The sequence below is a fragment of the Salvelinus alpinus genome, chromosome 29 (assembly GCF_045679555.1).
Source record: "Salvelinus alpinus chromosome 29, SLU_Salpinus.1, whole genome shotgun sequence".
NCBI classification, from domain to species: Eukaryota; Metazoa; Chordata; class Actinopteri; order Salmoniformes; family Salmonidae; genus Salvelinus; species Salvelinus alpinus.
In genome coordinates, this window is record NC_092114.1 from 20,636,502 (window position 1) to 20,654,784 (window position 18,283).

An 18,283-nucleotide genomic window follows, 5' to 3' on the forward strand; every position below is an offset into this window, starting at 1 on the left:
AGAGTTAGTGAATTCTTCAAAAAAATATATATATTAAAAAGACCTTCCTTCATCACCTTCTGGTAATCACTCATCTACCACAATTTGAATGGTGCAGTGATGATGGAAATATCAGTTACTTTAATAGGGTATCAGAACAGGACCATGGTCTACAGCAGACATGGTGATGTCTCTTACCTGTCGTGCTCCTTGTCCACCAGGTGGTATCAGAACAGGGCCATGGTCTACAGCAGACATGGTGATGTCTCTTACCTGTCGTGCTCTTTGTCCACCAGGTGGTAGCGGGCACGGAATGCCACCAGGTGGGCGTAGTAGGCCGGTGCTGGGATGGACACGGAGCGGGTGCAGCGCACATAGGTGTGGCACAGCTGGTAGGTCAGTACCTGCAGCTCGTCTGAGGTGAAATGGTTGTCGTCCCACAGCACGTGGTAGTGGGATGGTCGGCTGGTCCCCTGAGGGGAATTACAAATTATATAAATGTTTATTGTAAATTGATTAGTCATTTACTTTTTGGCTCTACTATAACCAACATCTAGACATTTGAAAAGTCCCAATTATAAAAACATTTAGAGCAGAGAAACTACAATTCGATTCTCTCAAAAGCACATTATATTAGTAAAGCTGGCGGTGGGTCCATTCTCCACGACCTAGCTCTATAGTGTCCTGGGTTGTGTCAGACATTGTACCCTATTCCCATATAGTGCACACAAAGTAGTACCCTATATAGGGAATAGGGTGCCATTTGGGATGCACCCCTGGATGCTGGCTGGTTCTTACCTGAATGCCAGCATGGCTACACAGATAGAAGTCAAACTCCGATGGGTGAGTGATTTTGGTGTCCACTGTGGTGCCGGCAGGGATGTTGCCACTCTTACCAACCTGAACAAAACACATTAGGAATCATATAATATCCCAATGTAGGAATTTAATATGCACATTTATTTTACAGTAATAGTGGTCAGTATGAATTGGAGAGATTACAAACCCTCTCGTTTCTGTCCATGCAGAACAGTCGAGTGTGGTGTCTCTTCTGCACCACCACGAAGGTGATACCGGGCTGGTAGTCCTTCTCCAGCTTGATGCAGGCCTCACGGATCGCCAGTAACTCATGTTGGAGCACCTGGATAAACACCAAAACGACAGCAGGTCCATTTATACCAGTTCAAAACAAGGAGTCAGAACGGTAACCAATAGAAACACAGCAGTGCAAACCAAAAAGGAACAATTACAAATTAACTCCCAAACAACCAAAATATCTGATTTGATCTCGGTAAAGACAAAGACCGGGCAGTCAGAATTAAATTGGAACAGTAACCAATAAACAGAAACCAATACAAAACCCAAAAATATATTTTTTTACTCACGCCCCACGGTTTGTACAGTACAATTACAGATCATGCAATTGAATTGAAATCCTATTTCCTCAAGTCTACCTCAAGTCTAACCTGGTTGAACTGGCCCTCAGATATGCCGTCGCGGTAGTAGATGATCCGGGTGGGCTTGAAACGGGTGGACTTGTAGAACTGGATAAGCAGCTCTCTGACCATTGTGGCCAGGTCCTGGATGATGTCCTGGCGATGCTGCTGTACCCGCACCGTGGCACAGTAGCGGCTGGGGTGGGCATCCATGCTCCCCACCACCTAGAAAAGAGGACCAGGGATGTGATCTGGACAAAATTACACATCAGGGATTTTGGCTAAGGGTATAGGTCAATCTCAATTATATGTGAATGGAGGATGGCTAGATAAGCAGGAATTGCTGATTAATCATGAAGAATCACGTCTGAGGAAGCACAGGTCACACTTAGGAGATTTTTTGCTAGTCAGGTGAAAGCCCATCAGTGAGCTAGGTGGAGTGGTAGACTATAGTTTTCCTTAGTCCTCTCCATTTTAGATGATGTTGGACATAGTCAAATAAACCACAGTAGACTATTGACATTCACCCCTAGACCTTAGACTATCAGTGCCATTGCTTCCACCATTTCAGATGGTGATGTTTGACATAGTATAGGAAACCACAGTAGACTATTGAGATGCACCCTGCCTCCCTAGCAGAACATGGTTGTGGGTATAGTAAAATAAACTACTGTACACTATTGAGATGCACCCCTACATTCCCTGGTAGTTGACACAAGGCCCTATGGAGAGTCTGGTCTGTCTGACTTACTGCTGCGATGGAGGGTTTCTTCCCGTCTCCAGCAGGAGGGTGAGTGACGTCAGCACCCAGGAAGATGACTGGCTGCTGGAACACCAGGGGCCTGGGAAGAATAGACACCCACAAGATTAACCAGAACCATCCTTAGAGAAGAAGTGTGAACAGAAGAATGGACGGAAACATTATAGTTTAAACAAATTAATCTCATTTACGGCATGTCATGGCTCTACAGTGCAACCATTTCACTTGCATAGGCGCCAAAATATTTTGCAGTGCAACCTGTAATTTATATTTAGGAGCACCAGTGCGCCTATAATACTTAAGGATTCTAGCCTTATTACCGCAAATATTTTTCACTGTGCTCCTAAATTCCTTTGTGTGTGCCTATATTTTTCAACTTAAGCACACACGTGCTCCTGGTAAAAAAGCTTTGAGCCCTGCATGTGGATGTATAGGTGAATGAGCATGTTGAAACAAGCCACCAGTCTCAGATGTCATGGACAAATGTATAACGGTTTATACATTTTGAACAAATGTACAACACTCCATTTGATTGATGACAACAACCAGCAAGTACTCATGCCCATGTTAATGAGAGAGGTTCTACACTGACCTGCCCTGTGGGAGGAGGATGTTGTTGACCCCGCCCAGCTTGACGTTGATCTTCAGGCAGAGGTTAGAGAGGGTCTGGGGAGTGGTCTTCTGAACGTTCTTCACCTGGACACACTGGGTGGCCATGCCCAGCACCGTGTCACCAACACGCTTCACCTCAGCTACACCACACAGGGAGGGAGGGAGACAGGCCATGTCAGCGCAACAGGAGAGATATACAGCTAGCGGTGTGTGTGTGTGTGTGTTAGAAAGTCTACATATGAGATTTGATACAGTTGGAAAGATGATCCAGGAAAAATAACAAAAGCCCTTTTAGAGCACAGCGTTCTAGCTGAACCAAGAGGGTTTACAGGTTAATCTATAAAAACAGGAGACAGCCATTCACTTAGGAACATACTATTCACTTTCCTCACCATAGACAGGCGTCTTCCCAGGCAGGATGACCACCACCAGTTGCAAGCCTTGATAGGTGTACTTGAGATGTTTGAACATGGGCTCCACGCTGTCCGCCCCCTGGGCGTACTTACAGAAACAGGGTTGGCCCTGGATGGGCATCCCCGCGTCACGAGAAATCTTACGCAGCTGGTCTGTAAACGCCCTGAGAGAAACAGGTTTATCAGGGGTTAGATGGGGAAACAATAGTCCTAAAATATGTTAATCAGATTCAGAAAATATGGAAATCATAAAGGGCAAACATGCAAGGAATGTGTAGAAGTAATGAATGTTTTTAATACCATCAAGGAATTGGTAGAAGAAATGACTGGTTTTTAATACTATCAAGATTTCTGCAACAATAACTTAAAAGATCCTCATCCTTGCAGATGCAGTTCTTACTTGAGCAGGAGTTCAGTACACTGTCTCTGTGGGGCGAAGCAGGCGATGGCCCACACCTTGATCTCTATGCCAGTGTGGAACTGCTTGTTCCTCATGTCCCACACTCCCTGGATGGGAGTTGCTATTGCTTTATTCTGCTTGAGTAAAAGGGAGAAGAGGTAAGGGTCAGAAACAAATAGTTGTCTGTAACCACTCTTCCAGCCAACCATTTCATGCGGATGAATTACCTGACGCATGAAAAAAAAGTCACGACTAGACTAATGGAAACATAAAATACCAGTACAATTTTATAAATGCCAACAGACAATTTGTTAGTTCGACACGGTTGGATCTTTTTGTGTCTAAGAAATGGCGGTGGAAACACCTTTATGCGCAAATATTGATATAACCATCATCCTATCGAAGCGAACTTGGAGTCACACGATGATATGTTCTGTGATCCTCCCACTACACTGCAGTTTATTAATTATTAGTCTACAGATGAAATAAGTTATGATGAACTTCACAGGGTGATGAAAGTGCAAGGTGATGAGCTTGATGCTCCTTCCAATACATATTGAGTCTTATTCTGGTGACATGATGATCGATGCTTGGCTGCTGTTAGACAGATACAAATATGGCTCTTATCCATAATAATCTCATGTAGGTAGCCTACCCACACTATCTGCCCGCTGTTGGCTAGAGAGCATGTACCAAGAGAGTGGGCACATTCTCTATATAACACTACTGATGGTTTTGTCACAAACTGTTGAGTTGAAAATGCGATGGAAACCTATTTAACTTGCATTTTTCATTCGGTACATGGGAATTTAATAGCAAAAGTTATTTTTATGTGCACTACTTCATCATCCATAGCCTTTTATCTGCAAAAAGTCAGTTTGATTGAAAATGCAATGTTAAAAATATTTGCATGAAAATCTGTTGCAAATTGGATGGAAACCTAGCTTGTGGCAAAAAATAAATTAAAAAAAGTAAAGTCTACACAGGTTAAGCGTTACATTTTTTTAAAGACAATTACACCCAACTGGGATATGTCTCACATTCAAAACACAAATGATATAACGTTAACACTCCAAAAAGCTCAGTACCAAGTTTATTTTTGCATAATATACCTACAGAACTGTGGTTCATCAGTGCACTGTTCTTACGCATCAGAGGCAACAAGTGGTTTTGAATTACCTAATCAGTCAATCCAGCTTAAATGGCAGAAACCTACCCGCCCTCCGTAGAGGATAGATGGGGCCTGGAGGACTCGGCCATTCACCTCGGTCATCTCATCCCTCACCATCACCCCAAACTCACGCACGTAAGGATCATTGTTAAAGTTGGCACTTCTCATCTGAAAAGGGTAAAGGTTCAGTGGTAATAATTCAGAGGGGATTAGTATACACTAGGACTTCAGAAAGACTGAAATAAATAATTTGCATATGGTCAGGCCACCAATGGTTCAATAACAGCATTTCAGTCATTGTACATTCAGTTACAACCAAATACATACTTTAAGTGCAAAAAAGCAGCTTTCAGACACTCAGTGCTGGAGTTCATTCCAGTAACAGTAACTTTACCAGTTTGCTGATCTCTTCCTGGCGGTCGGGTGCCGATCGGGCTGTGGCACGGATCATAGTGGACGTCTGATTGTCTGTCAGCTTCTTGATGCACCGCTGGCCAGCTACTATGTTGCATACCTGGACACATACAACTTTATTAATACCCTCAAGGACACATTAAGAAGGCATCATCGACCAGGAGATTAATCTCCCATACCCTAGAGATACAAGGCATTTTCACTGTTTCAATGGCAAACTGGAGTTTCTATAATACCGCCAGGGACCTCATTCTTTGTAACAATTTGAACCCAGCAGTAAACCATCTGAGGTTGTGAGGGGAGACTGCAGACTGACCTCAAGGGGGAGGTAGGTGTGTTTCTGCTCCTGTCCAACCTGTAGACAGGGGAGGTGGGGGTAGCGTAGTATGAGTTTGTACTTGTCTTTGAAGTACTGTGCTACTGTGCATTCTATGGTCTGGCCATTCTCCTGCTGCAGAGGAAACCTGAGGTCAAGCAGATGAGAGAAATAAAGAAAAAAATGTTTGATTGGATTTTCAAAGATATTCCAGATCCCAAGTGGGGATTTCTGTTTGTCCTGATTGGTAACTGCTCTTAAATCTGCGCATGAAAGATGTGTTAAGCAGTTTTTTTTGTTTTACATCCCTATGCAAACCATTCCTGGTTATGTCACAAGATACTAAAGGAATTGAGGCAGTAGTTGTGAATCTTTTATGGTGTTCTTTCTTACGTCTGGTGGCTGGCTGGTCTTCTGGTAACATTACATACTCTGTACTTCCTTTTCATCTGACCACAGTGAGTGATCTCAACCTTCAGACCTGAGAATCACAACGGCAAAACAATGGTCAGATTCACACATACTGTGAACAATAACATTTTCCTATTTTATCACATTCTACTTTGAAATAACAGTTCAAATCAGATTTTACTTCAATACACAAATAGATATCAATATTTATTATTATTATAATAATACAGAATTGTTGGGTATAAGTATTAAAGCATTTCCACTCAGACAGACAAAACAACCAACCCAACGCAACTATTGATTACCTGGTAATGAATGATTACCTTTGATTTCCTTGGTAAACTTTACTCTCTGGGAGTCGGTTAAGGGCTTCTGTTGTTCTTCAATGCTTTTGAAATCCAAAACCTCACACATGAACTCAATCACAGGCTGAGCCTTGTAGAACGCGGTGGCAGACACTGGAACAAAACACCAAGCACAGCGATGAGATTCACAGACCTATCCTCCGGCTTCCAAATACATACTGTAACTTACGATTATGTAGGTTGCACTCGATTGAGGATAATTAGTTGGGTTTACCTTTTTAGGACCTATGGCATCACCTCAAAAGTACAAGCACTACCCAATCAGCACTTTAGGAAGAATTAAATCTATTTACTGCCTGTAACATACCATGGAATGAGATTCTATCCTCCTTCCAGTCACACACCCTACACAGAGACGTACTCTAGTCTGACACACTCCCTACGATTTAGGGAATAGGGTGCCATTTGGGACGCAAGCATTTCCTGTGTGAAACCTACCATCAATGTTTAGCATCATCTTCCACAGGGAAGGCCTGACTGATTGGTGGAACCCAAACCAGACCTCCCTACCCCCGCCAAGGGGGTTAGAGCATCCCTCTGAAGGGGTGAAGAAAGAACGTCCGACGGGGGTGTACCTGGTGGAAGAGGGTGGGAAGACAACAATGTGATTCACCTCAGTCTCAACAGAATCTGCCTTTACAAGGAGCCTGACAGAGGAATTTGAATAAACATAGCCAAATACACTAGATGTAAATGGTGTGTACATAGGTATAGAGAAAACAGTGATTTGAGAGAAAGATTGAAGAAATTACTTGAGGGTCATTAAGTATGTGGACCAATGTATTATAGCAGACATGGTAATGCTTAGCCTATTTGCAAATTTTGTCTGAAAATGTTGTATGCAACTCTAAATACCACCATTAAATACCAATTTTACTTAGCGAAAATATACTGGTCGTTTTCAAGGGGAAAAGACTGACCTCATAGAGGGCAAATGTCTCATGACCACATCCAGGGCCTGGATGGTCTCGAAGGGGATGTTTGGCAGTCGTCCCGAAAGGGCTTCTTGAAGAGCTTGCAAACTGACGCAGGACACCCACTTTATGGCCACTTTGAAGCTCCTGTCCTTCCCCTCGCCTGGGATGGTCACTTCCAGCTCCACCTGTGAGTGTGCGTGTACAGGTGTTTTAGTGTGTTTAAAATTGGCATGACTACCCAGTCAAAGCATCAAAAAGCTTAATAAAATATATTTTTCATATCACCAGGCAAGTCAAGACCTTACATGGAATATGTATCCTATACACAAGGTAAAACCACTCTCCATCCAATATCATGGATGTCATTAATACAGTATCACATTGCATGTAATCACATCGATAGTCCCATAACATCACAATTACATCACCGACACCTCAGGTCAGATGGGGAGACATACTTTTTCCCTCCCTATGGGTAAGGGCATGGCTGTGTAGAGATTCTTCCTCCCGTCATACACTGGCTTTCGATCCCCAAAGATCTGCGTTTTAAAGTGCTGTACCATGTGCTCCACAATTTCACTGAGAAGAACAAAAATGGAGCATATGAGACGTTATCAACAGTTTTTATGCTATAAAATAGGACTGTGTACTATGTCATATAACAGAAGTGATGTGCATCGGGAACAGTTATTCTCAAAGAGTGATCATTTGAAAGGGGGCTCAATTTGGAAAGTTGAAAGACATTTCAGGGTTACAAACCAAAAATCGGTCTTTTCGATATTGACGTTTGATTTAGTTTATTCTGTTCTTTCGAGTTTTCTAAACGGATTAACAATTCCACAATGAACATTGCATGGGGATGAATTGTGGCCACGACATCCGTTTGGTGATTAGACCTATGCATAACGTATTTGATCTTTGTCTTTATCAAACTAATGTTTTTTCATATTTTCAGTCTGGAACCTGTCTATATTTAGTGGGTTTATAGCCTAGGCTAATCAATTGTAAATGGCACTAGCAGTTCGCAGACTAGGATCGTCACTGGTTACCACAGCCACAAAGTCATAAACCCCAACTGTTTCTACAATTTCTCTTCTTAAAAATCAGATGTTAAACCTAACCCTAAACCACACTGCTAACCTTATACTAAGACAAACATTTTCCTTTTGGTTTTCATGATATGTGACACGTTTCAGGAAACTAGGTGAATGTTGCGCATCACTACTTCACAGGAGAGGCATTTGAGCATTAACATTATTTTTTTTGCAAAATGCGTTTGGCAGAAATGCCTTCTGGAACGTGAACTTTCATGTGCCTTATTAACAAACTTGTATGCCATCTGTAAATACGAACACAATTGTTAAATTATGAGCCTAGTTGGTTTAGCCACGGAGAAAACAGGAACCTTCCCGCTTTCCATGATTGGCTGAGATAATGGATTGGACATGCCGAGATGAGTTCGGATTGGTCTGCCATGTAGCACGCTTCGGTCTATAATGAGCTGCTTAATATGTGTAGGTAATCCTTTCTAACGCAGATTTTGAATGATAGCTCTCCACTTTCTGGAGGACCGAGTTTTGAAATCAGTAGAATGCCTGTTGGAAGCAAGAGTATGATAGCTACGGAGAAAAATGTAGGCGTTTGATTACAAGGGAGTTGAAAATAGAACACAGAAAGCTGTTGTATAAAACACATCTCTGGATTACATCTTCAAACGAAGGCAACCATGGCATCCATGACAGAGGGAGAAGTGTTAATTTGTGTATACGGGTAAGAGTCTAGCTAGCTACAATTTAATATATTATACGTTTCTAATTTTGTCCAAAAGTAGTTCTCATTGCAAGTTAAAGCATACAGTTAGATAGCTAGCGAGAGAGCCAGCCAACGTTGGCTAATGTTACGTGTATGTATATTATTCTTATCTCAAAGACATTTACATTGCTAGCAATAGCCTAATGTTAGCTAGCTAACATTGAACCTAGTTGGTTAGCGTTTAGCTACCTGTAGATTCATGCAGGGTGGTAACGTTATGAGTTGGGATTATGGTTCATCATTTAGCTAGCTACACAATATTTTTTTAAGACTCCTTTATGCAAGTAACCATTTCACTGTACTGTTTACACCTTCTGTATCCTGTGTATGTGACAAATAAACTTGGGATTTGATAGTGTGTTTACCAGAGACTAAATGTGAAGAACATAATGACCAGAACCAAAGTCAAATTACGATATAACATTAAGCCAACGAGACAGTGTCCAAGTTCTAAAATGATCTGGTAAAATGCCCTGCTTTTATTTTGTCACTCACAACCGTAAGCTATGAAAGCTTTGGTGGTTTAGTACACGACCGTACTCACTGTTTAGCACATGGCCTCACATGTGAATCCTTAAAAAGTTGGGTGGGGCTATGGCTTAAGGGTGTGAACGATGCTGAATGAGTGTAGACAAAGAGCTCTCCAGTAGGTGTACCAAGACATTCAAGGGCCATTCTCAAAAGTGGGGTTACAAGTTTATCAACTTTCAAAGCAGAATTACTTTTCAATTGTTCCTCAACTGTAGTGTGACATACCATTTTCTAGCCGAGTCTCTACTTTTATCCAATGTAAAAAAAATAAAAAAATAATAATAATACAATTTCAAATTTTGCTACATAGGACTGAATCGAGCCGGTCGGTTACATACAACAGGCACAACGTCAATCGCTATAACTAGTGACAACCGCTAAGACCCCACGCAGAAAATTGTGCAATTGTTCCAAAATTTCAGCTCATTATTTTAACACATATTTCCCACCTTCAGTCAGCCAGTCCATTTTGAATTTGTGATGAAACTGTCATCATTTGGCAAGGAATGTAGCTTGTGTATCCCATCAGTAAGATACGTCTTTAATAGGCATTTATTTCTCTAAGTCCACTCAGCACGCATGTGTGGAGGGAGCAGTCGGAACGCAATTGAGTAAGTGAGACATGGAAGGGTAAGGGAATTTAGGGATCAGAATTGTGTGATACTTGGCTTCTTTTTTGATGTGTTGCCCAAATGCATATGTACAAATGGAACTCTAGAGTAAAAGCAAATTAACGTAGTCTTCAAGAAAAAAGAAAATACACCAAATAGTTGTACAGCTTTTTTGCTTTAAAAAATATATATATATATCATCATCTCTGGTTAAAGGTAAAGTTTTGACGTCCGTTCAAGTACTCGATTACTCATGCCCATCCCTAGCTCACATGGGAAAAATGGCGCAGCACAGCTTCCAGAAAAACAGTCTCTTTCAAACTAGGGATTTCGTGGCTAATTGTGGTAAAACAATTTTATGAACTACACATTAACACCACCAGCCCAAAGCGGGAGGTTAAAAAAATACTTAGATATACTCTGGAACTTTGGCAACTTCTAACTAGATAATTGAATACTCAGGTGAAAGCCTGTAAACCAAATAAAACGGTTCCATACCGGTTGACCCTTCTGGGGCATTTCTCTGGCTTGATGTCGATGTCGTAGTGGTAGACCTCCAGTTTGGGGATCTCCATCTCAAAGAAGTTGGCCTGCAGTTTGATTGTCCTGCCCATGGTGCCAAAGTCTGGCCGCGAGGGGGGTTTGAACACATACTCTGGCACTGGGGGAGATGGGGGATCTGGATCAGAGGGGTCAGGGGTAGGAAGCAAACAAACGAACAAGTTAATAACTGTACAGATGGAATGGATTGTGCCTAGTCCCAGATGTGTTTGTGCAGTTTTTCCAACTCCTATGTTCATTATCACAAGTTAGCAAGACACCCTGTTTGCGCTAACGCACAACAAGATTGTTCTAGAATATTATTTTTTAGAATTTGAATAGTTGGATGTTCAAAGCATTTGACTTCCATGCTTGAACTATTTGGTTGGTGAGCCCTGACCAAGTTGGGACAACTTATTGAACACTGAGGACTGTGAAGAGACACACACACGATAACTCACACCCACATGGATTTCGTATTGGAGTAGTGGCCTGAGAGCACACACTTAATGTGTTGTGAAGTTATGAAATGTAATGTATATAACTGCCTTAATTTTGCTGGACCCCAGGAAGACTAGCTGCTGCCTTGGCAAAACTGGTTCAAAGTCAGTCTTTTCTTTAGCGGTCTGTTAATCCTAGGGATTATGTGTGTTTCCTCAGATAGCTAAGCTTCTATGACGAGAGGGTCAAATTTTCAACTTCTAATCAGCATGTCTAAGAATAACTGGCATCCCACGTGATAACCAGCTTTGTTGTAATAGGTAGAGAAGGGGATATCAGACCACTGAAATTCGGGACATATGATGTAAAACAAGTCCCTTTGGAAAATAATGGTTATTCGGACACGACCTGACTTGCGTTCTAAATAGGTATTTTAGGAATGCGATTATTTTTTTTTTTTTATAGTATGTGAATCTTTAAATTGAGTATGCTTTAAATGCGTCGATGTTCTACTCATTTTGGCTCATCTATTACAATTCACTGCACACTTTTGAAGAAGAGAATCGTTATTCCTGAGTCTGTTTGACAACAGCTGATAATCAGATAAGGGGACGCCCTGTACCCAATGGCAGGAATCAAAAGTTGTGCATTACATGACGCATTCTCAGGATGGGTGAGCCTAGTATCTTCATATGTTACCTACTGCATTAGTTCTTAATAGGATGCAGTAAAATTAGTACACAGTATGTAATTTTAGTAAGTAGCAGGCAAGACAGATTTCGGACATGGCCGATGTGCTCCAGTGCAGTCAGCTGTTGTCCAGCGTTTCTTGCCGGTAAACACTACCTAATTGATTCCCACAGTTATACTTGCCCTATTTTATATCCAATTTCCTTTGCCTGCCAGAATCAAGACATTTAAAGATGTGGGAAGCTCTAAAGGCTACCAAGGGCAGGCTACTTTTCCTTGCTTTCACATCGCCCCCTTGTAAATGGTAGCGGGACATCATGTTACCAAAAGCTGTCCGCTGCTCCAAAAATCCCACTCCACCCCTGGGCACGCAAGCGAGTAGATCAACGGAATGAAGCTTGTAGTAACCTTAAGGGTGTTTTCACACATACAGTATCAGTCAAAAGTATGGACACACCTACTCATTCAAGGGTTTCTTTATTTTTACATTATTTTCCACATTGTAGAATAGTGAAGGCATCAAAAATATGAAATAACACACATTGAATCGTGTAGTAACCAACAACAAAAAAGTGTTAAACAAATCAAAATATGGTATATTTGAGATTCTTCAAAGTAGCCACCCTTTGCCTTGACAGCTTCGCACTCTTGGCATTCTCTCAACCAACTTCACCTGGAATGCTTTCCCAACAGTCTTGGAGTTCCCACATATGCTAAGCACTTGTTGCCTGCTTTTCCTTCACTCTGTGGTCCAACTCATCCCAAACCATCTCAATTTGGTTGAGGTCAAGTGATTGTGGAGGCAGGAGCATCTGATGCAGCACTCCATCATTCTCCTTCTTGGTCAAATAGCCCTTACACAGCGTGGGAGTATGTTGGGTCATTGTCCTGTTGATAAACAAATGATAGTCCCACTACATGCAAACCAGATGGGATGGCGTATTGCTGCAGAATGCTGTGGAAGCCATGCTGGTTAAGTATGCCTTGAATTCTAAATAAATCACAGTGTCACCAGCAAAGCACCCCCCCCACCTCCATGCTTCAGTGGGAACCACACATGCAGAGATCCGCCGTTCACCCACTCTGCGTCTCACAAAGACATGGCGGTTGGAACCAAAAATCTCAAATTTGGACTCATCAGACCAAAAGGACAGATTTCCACCGGTCTAATGTCCATTGCTCGCATTTCTTGGCCCAAGCAAGTCTCTTATCATTGGTGTCCTTTAGTAGTGGTTTCTTTGCAGCAATTTTACCATGAAGGCCTGATTCACGCAGTCTCCTTTGAACAGTTGATGTTGAGATGTGTCTGTTACTTGAACTCTGAAGAATTTATTTGGTCTGCAATTTCTGAGTCTGGTAACTAATTAACTTATTTTTTGGACTGCCCTTGAAGAAACATTCAAAGCTCAAAATTAAAGTGGAAAACCACACTACAGGCTGATCCAACTTTGATGTAATGTTCTTAAAACAAGTCAAAATGAGGCTCAGTAGTGTGTGTGGCCTCCACGTGCCTGTATGACCTCCCTACAACGCCTGGGCATGCTCCTGATGAGGTGGCGGATGGTCTCCTGAGGGATCTCCTCCCAGACCTTGACTAAAGCATCCGCCAACTCCTGGACAGTCTGTGGTGCAACGTGGAGTTGGTGGATGGAGCGAGACATGATGTCCCAGATGTGCTCAATTGGATTCAGGTCTGGGGAACGGGCGGGCCAGTCCATAGCATCAATGCCTTCCTCTTGCAGGAACTGCTGACACACTCCAGGCACATGAGGTCTAGCATTGTCTTGCATTAGGAGGAACCCAGGGCCAACCGCACCAGCATATGGTCTCACAAGGGGTCTGAGGATCTCATCTCGGTACCTAATGGCAGTCAGGCTACCTCTGGCGAGCACATGGAGGGCTGTGCGGCCCCCCAAAGAAATGCCACCCCACACCATGACTGACCCACCGCCAAACCGGTCATGCTGGAGGATGTTGCAGGCAGCAGAACGTTCTCCACGGTGTCTCCAGACTCTGTCACGTCTGTCACATGTGCTCAGTGTGAACCTGCTTTCATCTGTGAAGAGCACAGGGCGCCAGTGGCGAATTTGCCAATCTTGGTGTTCTCTGGCAAATGCCAAACGTCCTGCACGGTGTTGGGCTGTAAGCACAACCCCCATCTGTGGACGTCGGGCCCTCATGGAGTCTGTTTCTGACCGTTTGAGCAGACACATGCACATTTGTGGCCTGCTGGAGGTCATTTTGCAGGGCTCTGGCAGTGCTCCTCCTTGCACAAAGGCGGAGGTAGCGGTCCTGCTGCTGGGTTGTTGCCCTCCTACGGCCTCCTCCACGTCTCCTGATGTACTGGCCTGTCTCCTGGTAGCGCCTCCATGCTCTGGACACTACGCTGACAGACACAGCAAACCTTCTTGCCACAGCTCGCATTGATGTGCCATCCTGGATGAGCTGCACTACCTGAGCCACTTGTGTGGGTTGTAGCATTCAAAAGTGACCAAAACATCAGCCAGGAAGCATAGGAACTGAGAAGTGGTCTGTGGTCACCACCTGCAGAACCACTCCTTTATTGGGGGTGGCTTGCTAATTGCCTATAAATTTCCACCTGTTGTCTATTCCATTTGCACAACAGCATGTGAAATTTATTGTCAATCAGTGTTGCTTCCTAAGTGGACAGTTTGATTTCACAGAAGTGTGATTGACTTGGAGATACATTGTGTTGTTTAAGTGTTCCCTTTATTTTTTTGAGCAGTGTATATAATATTTATTAGGGTACTTGTCCAATCTGCGTTTTTTATGACCGCCACGGAATAGAACAATGCTCAATCGTGAGGTGAGAGAGCAGCTGTTGCTTCACGAGGCATTTACCTGAAAATACATGATCTAAGTGATTGATAGTTGGTATTCAGCAGTCATAAAAGTATGACTTATTTACTTTACATGTTGCATTTTGTATTTTTGTTCAGTAAAGTGTTGGTGCCATGTTTAATGAGCTGAAATGAAAGACCCCAGAATTTTTCAATACACACAACAACAAAAAAATCTCACATTTTGGGCACAAAGTTGTTTACATCCCTATTGGTGAACATTTCTCCTTTGTAAAGATAATCCATCCATCTGACAGGTGTGGCATATCAAGACACGGATTAAACAGCATGATCATTACACAGGTGCAACTTGTGCTGGGAACAATAAAAGGCCACTAAAATGTTCAGTTTTGGCACACAACACAATGCCACAGATGTTTCAAGTTGAGGGAGTGTGCAATTGGCATGCTGACTGCATAAATGTCCACCAGAGCTGTTGCCAGATAACTGAATGTTCCTTTCTCTACCATAAGCCACCTCCAATGTCATTTTAGAGAATTAGGCAGTACACGTCCAACCGGCATCATAACCGCAGATCACGTGTAACCACGCCAGGCCAAGACCTCCACATCCGGCTTCTTCAACTGCGGGATTGTCTGAGACCAGCCTCCCGGACATCTGATGAAACTGATGAGTATTTGTCTGCAATAAAGCCCTTGTGGGGAAAACCCATTCTGATTGGCTTGGCTCCCAGGTAGGTGGGCCTGTGCCCTCCCAGGCCCACCCATGGTTGCACTCCTGGCCAGTCATGTGAAATCCATAGATTAGGGCCTAATGAATTTGTTTAAATTGATTGATTTCCTTATATGAACTGTAACTCAGTAAAATCATTGCATTTATATTTTTGTTCAGTATACAAAATTGTGATTTTGCCAGACAGCATAGCTCTATAGAAATGAGATGCTGACTTGGAATTAAATAAAGTCAAATAAAACAAATGTAATACACAATTTAAATATTTTATTCAAGTGAATAAATGATATAGTGAATAAGTAAGTAAGTAATAAGTAAATGGGTAATAAGTAAATGGGCAGTCACTACCATCATGGGACTTCAATTGTTTTATTCTGTTTTACAGCATTCAACCCACATGTTTAAAAAAATTACACCCCGATTTGTGATTTATTTTTATAATCTAACATAAACCTCAAAATGCACTAGTCGCTCAACACTAGCTATAGCACACAATATTTTACATACAGCAGATTATTAAAGGACCAAAGAGCTTGTTCTGCTTTGTTTTAATTTTTGCCATGGGAAAAAATATTGCGACACTGGTATAGTCACAGCCCTGGTTCACACCAGTCCAAACAAACCGAACTAAAGGGGGGAAAACATGCCACAGTTCTGAAAAGTCACTCCAAACCAATTTAGTGTTAAAGTACCCTAAGACTGGTGTGAAAGAAGCTTACCAGAGCCAATTGACCCCGAGGAGTGAGGTGGTTCAAGCATCTCAGCAGCTAGAAGAGAAAAACATTTGTCAATTGACATGACTCACAATGATTAAGATGAAGGCTGCATGGATCACAAAATGTTCTCTAATATTCTTAGAACTTCCTCCTATTCATAATGCCCAAATAAAACCTTGTCACTTCATTCTCCATGTTCATTTTCATTCTCCATGTTCATTTTCATGCCCTATAGTTTATTGCTGCATAGCTAGCAACTACAGACCCTACCAGTACACTTGTTTACACCGGAAAACTAGCAGTATTTCAATCTTTGATGGAGTAGTGTGGATAAAGGTACAATTTGGACTACAGTGGAATCACTCATCCCTGCATTGAGGTAGGTTTTCCAACCCATATATCGTACCTGCTTGCATCTTCTGGCACACTGACTACCCATTTCCAAATGCCTCACCCTCTTATCAGCATTAGAACAGAATCATGTACAACTGCTGAGCCAATTTTTCATCTCCCTTATCAACAAGTACACGCCAGCAGCTCAGCAATCTGGCAATCTGACCACTCCTAAAACCACCCATCTTCCTGAAACTGGTCACCATCATTCTCAGTAACTGAAGGATTGGAAATAATTAACTGGAAATAGTCAACCAGTGTATCAGTGGTGCAACCTTATTTTCTAGCAAATATTAATTTTCACATAACTGGCTCCACTTTGAACAATTTAAGAGTAATGAAAAATTACCCACTAGTAGTATAGCATAAAATATCTGTTCGCTAACGCTACTAGTCACCATGGATGCTTTTCCCAACCTAAATACCAGGCCATGTTCCCACTTGCAAACTAAAACAGCATGTTAGGAGAGGATATTTTCTTTAATTGGCCTTCACTTAACGACATTTTGTTAGTGATCAAACAATTAGTTCCCCATTCTCAATTTCAACTCAATAGCTAGTTAAATGTAGCTAACTAATGATGCACAACTTAAGGATTGTTGCTTGCTCAATATATAGCAAGTTGACTGGTACCCATAATGGTAGCTAACGGCAAAGAGAATAACTCGGTGCAAACAGTCTCCGAAATGTAGCGGGTTAGTCAGCTAGAAAGTTAGACAACAAGCAATGGTTAACAGGTAGCTAACTAATTCATTAGAACGCAAACCAAGTTAGCTAGCTAACATTTGAAAAGGTTAACAAGCCGCCGTTGGATAACAAGGCGACTACCCGTTAGCAGGCTAACGTTAGCTAGTTTACTAAAAATGAGTTTCTGAGCTAGCTCAGTAGCTAGTTACTGGCCAACCATCTATTTGATATATATTTTTGTAACTATTTGCTATTTATACAAATGTCTCCTGCTTTAGGATTGGACTTGAACAAGATTGAAGTTAATCGACTTCCAACTATCGTTAGCCAGGTCAACAGGCTTAGCTAACATTAGTTAACTAGCTAACAACAACAGGCCAGGCAAACGGTGGCAAGGCTTGCTAACGCGAGATCTAGCTAACTAACTAGGGACGAAATGTTAAACTGAGCTTGGCGAACAATGTTACAAAATGAAAACAAAACCGTGTAAATGATTGGAGGCCCCAAAGACCAAACTATCACTATCACCACATTTATTCGCTATCCGTCTTGCTAACTAGCAAAATGCTAAACTTACCTCCAGCTGCTCCACTGGAATACATTTTATCGTTTGTTCAGCGTGCACTCTGTGGTCGTACGTACGGTACTCCACTTTTCTCAAACGTCGCCAAAATACATACGTAAATGGGTACTATATATATAAAACAGTGTGGGCGGCTCTGTTAGGAAGTGGAAGGTTTTAGCCAAGCAGTAAATTACAACACCACGATAGCTTTATCATCCTCGGCACGGCACCATCCCCCCCAACACAAACCGGAGCTATGCCGAGAGAGGCTAGCGAAGGATCTGTGTGATGTCACACGCACAGTCCACTCTCTTATCCCCGCGCGGTCTTTCCTTGGCCGTGTTCATTTTACAACATTGCGAAATTCAGAGGAAGATGAATCAACCAAAGTGCAATGAATGTATTTCATTTAGGCCCTGTAAACACTACAATATTAAAATAGCTGTAACGTTACCAACCAAATGTGTAATTTTACTTAATTTGGCCACTGCCGAATGCCTTACGCTGGAAGAAAAAACAGCAGTCTTTTTCGGGGCATGTTGTATTTGA

The 18,283-nt window shown here is 42.2% G+C and overlaps 1 protein-coding gene across 10 annotated transcripts in view; it reads right to left on the reverse strand.

The window, feature by feature from the left end:
- Nucleotides 1–18,021, reverse strand: part of LOC139559281 (protein argonaute-2) — a 30,323-nt gene extending 12,302 nt beyond the window's left edge. Inside the window, exons 1-19 of one of the 10 annotated variants that reach the window (XM_071375139.1) lie at nucleotides 17,747–18,021; nucleotides 16,098–16,140; nucleotides 10,647–10,847; nucleotides 7,653–7,773; nucleotides 7,198–7,379; nucleotides 6,716–6,852; nucleotides 6,236–6,370; nucleotides 5,895–5,982; nucleotides 5,502–5,649; nucleotides 5,166–5,285; nucleotides 4,817–4,939; nucleotides 3,601–3,734; nucleotides 3,180–3,364; nucleotides 2,768–2,927; nucleotides 2,167–2,257; nucleotides 1,446–1,640; nucleotides 986–1,120; nucleotides 778–879; nucleotides 253–452 (exon numbers count right to left, since the gene is read on the reverse strand). In XM_071375139.1, the coding sequence (XP_071231240.1) occupies nucleotides 253–452; nucleotides 778–879; nucleotides 986–1,120; nucleotides 1,446–1,640; nucleotides 2,167–2,257; nucleotides 2,768–2,927; nucleotides 3,180–3,364; nucleotides 3,601–3,734; nucleotides 4,817–4,939; nucleotides 5,166–5,285; nucleotides 5,502–5,649; nucleotides 5,895–5,982; nucleotides 6,236–6,370; nucleotides 6,716–6,852; nucleotides 7,198–7,379; nucleotides 7,653–7,773; nucleotides 10,647–10,847; nucleotides 16,098–16,140; nucleotides 17,747–17,771 (2,525 nt within the window). In that variant the 5' untranslated portion in view covers nucleotides 17,772–18,021. Of the gene's footprint in view, nucleotides 1–252; nucleotides 453–777; nucleotides 880–985; nucleotides 1,121–1,433; nucleotides 1,641–2,166; nucleotides 2,258–2,767; nucleotides 2,928–3,179; nucleotides 3,365–3,600; nucleotides 3,738–4,816; nucleotides 4,940–5,165; nucleotides 5,286–5,501; nucleotides 5,650–5,894; nucleotides 5,983–6,217; nucleotides 6,371–6,715; nucleotides 6,853–7,197; nucleotides 7,380–7,652; nucleotides 7,774–10,646; nucleotides 10,848–16,092; nucleotides 16,141–17,746 lie in introns of all 10 variants that reach the window. The other 9 variants (XM_071375137.1, XM_071375136.1, XM_071375135.1 and 6 more) reach the window with 9 other exon arrangements.
- Between the last annotated feature and the right edge of the window lie 262 nt (nucleotides 18,022–18,283).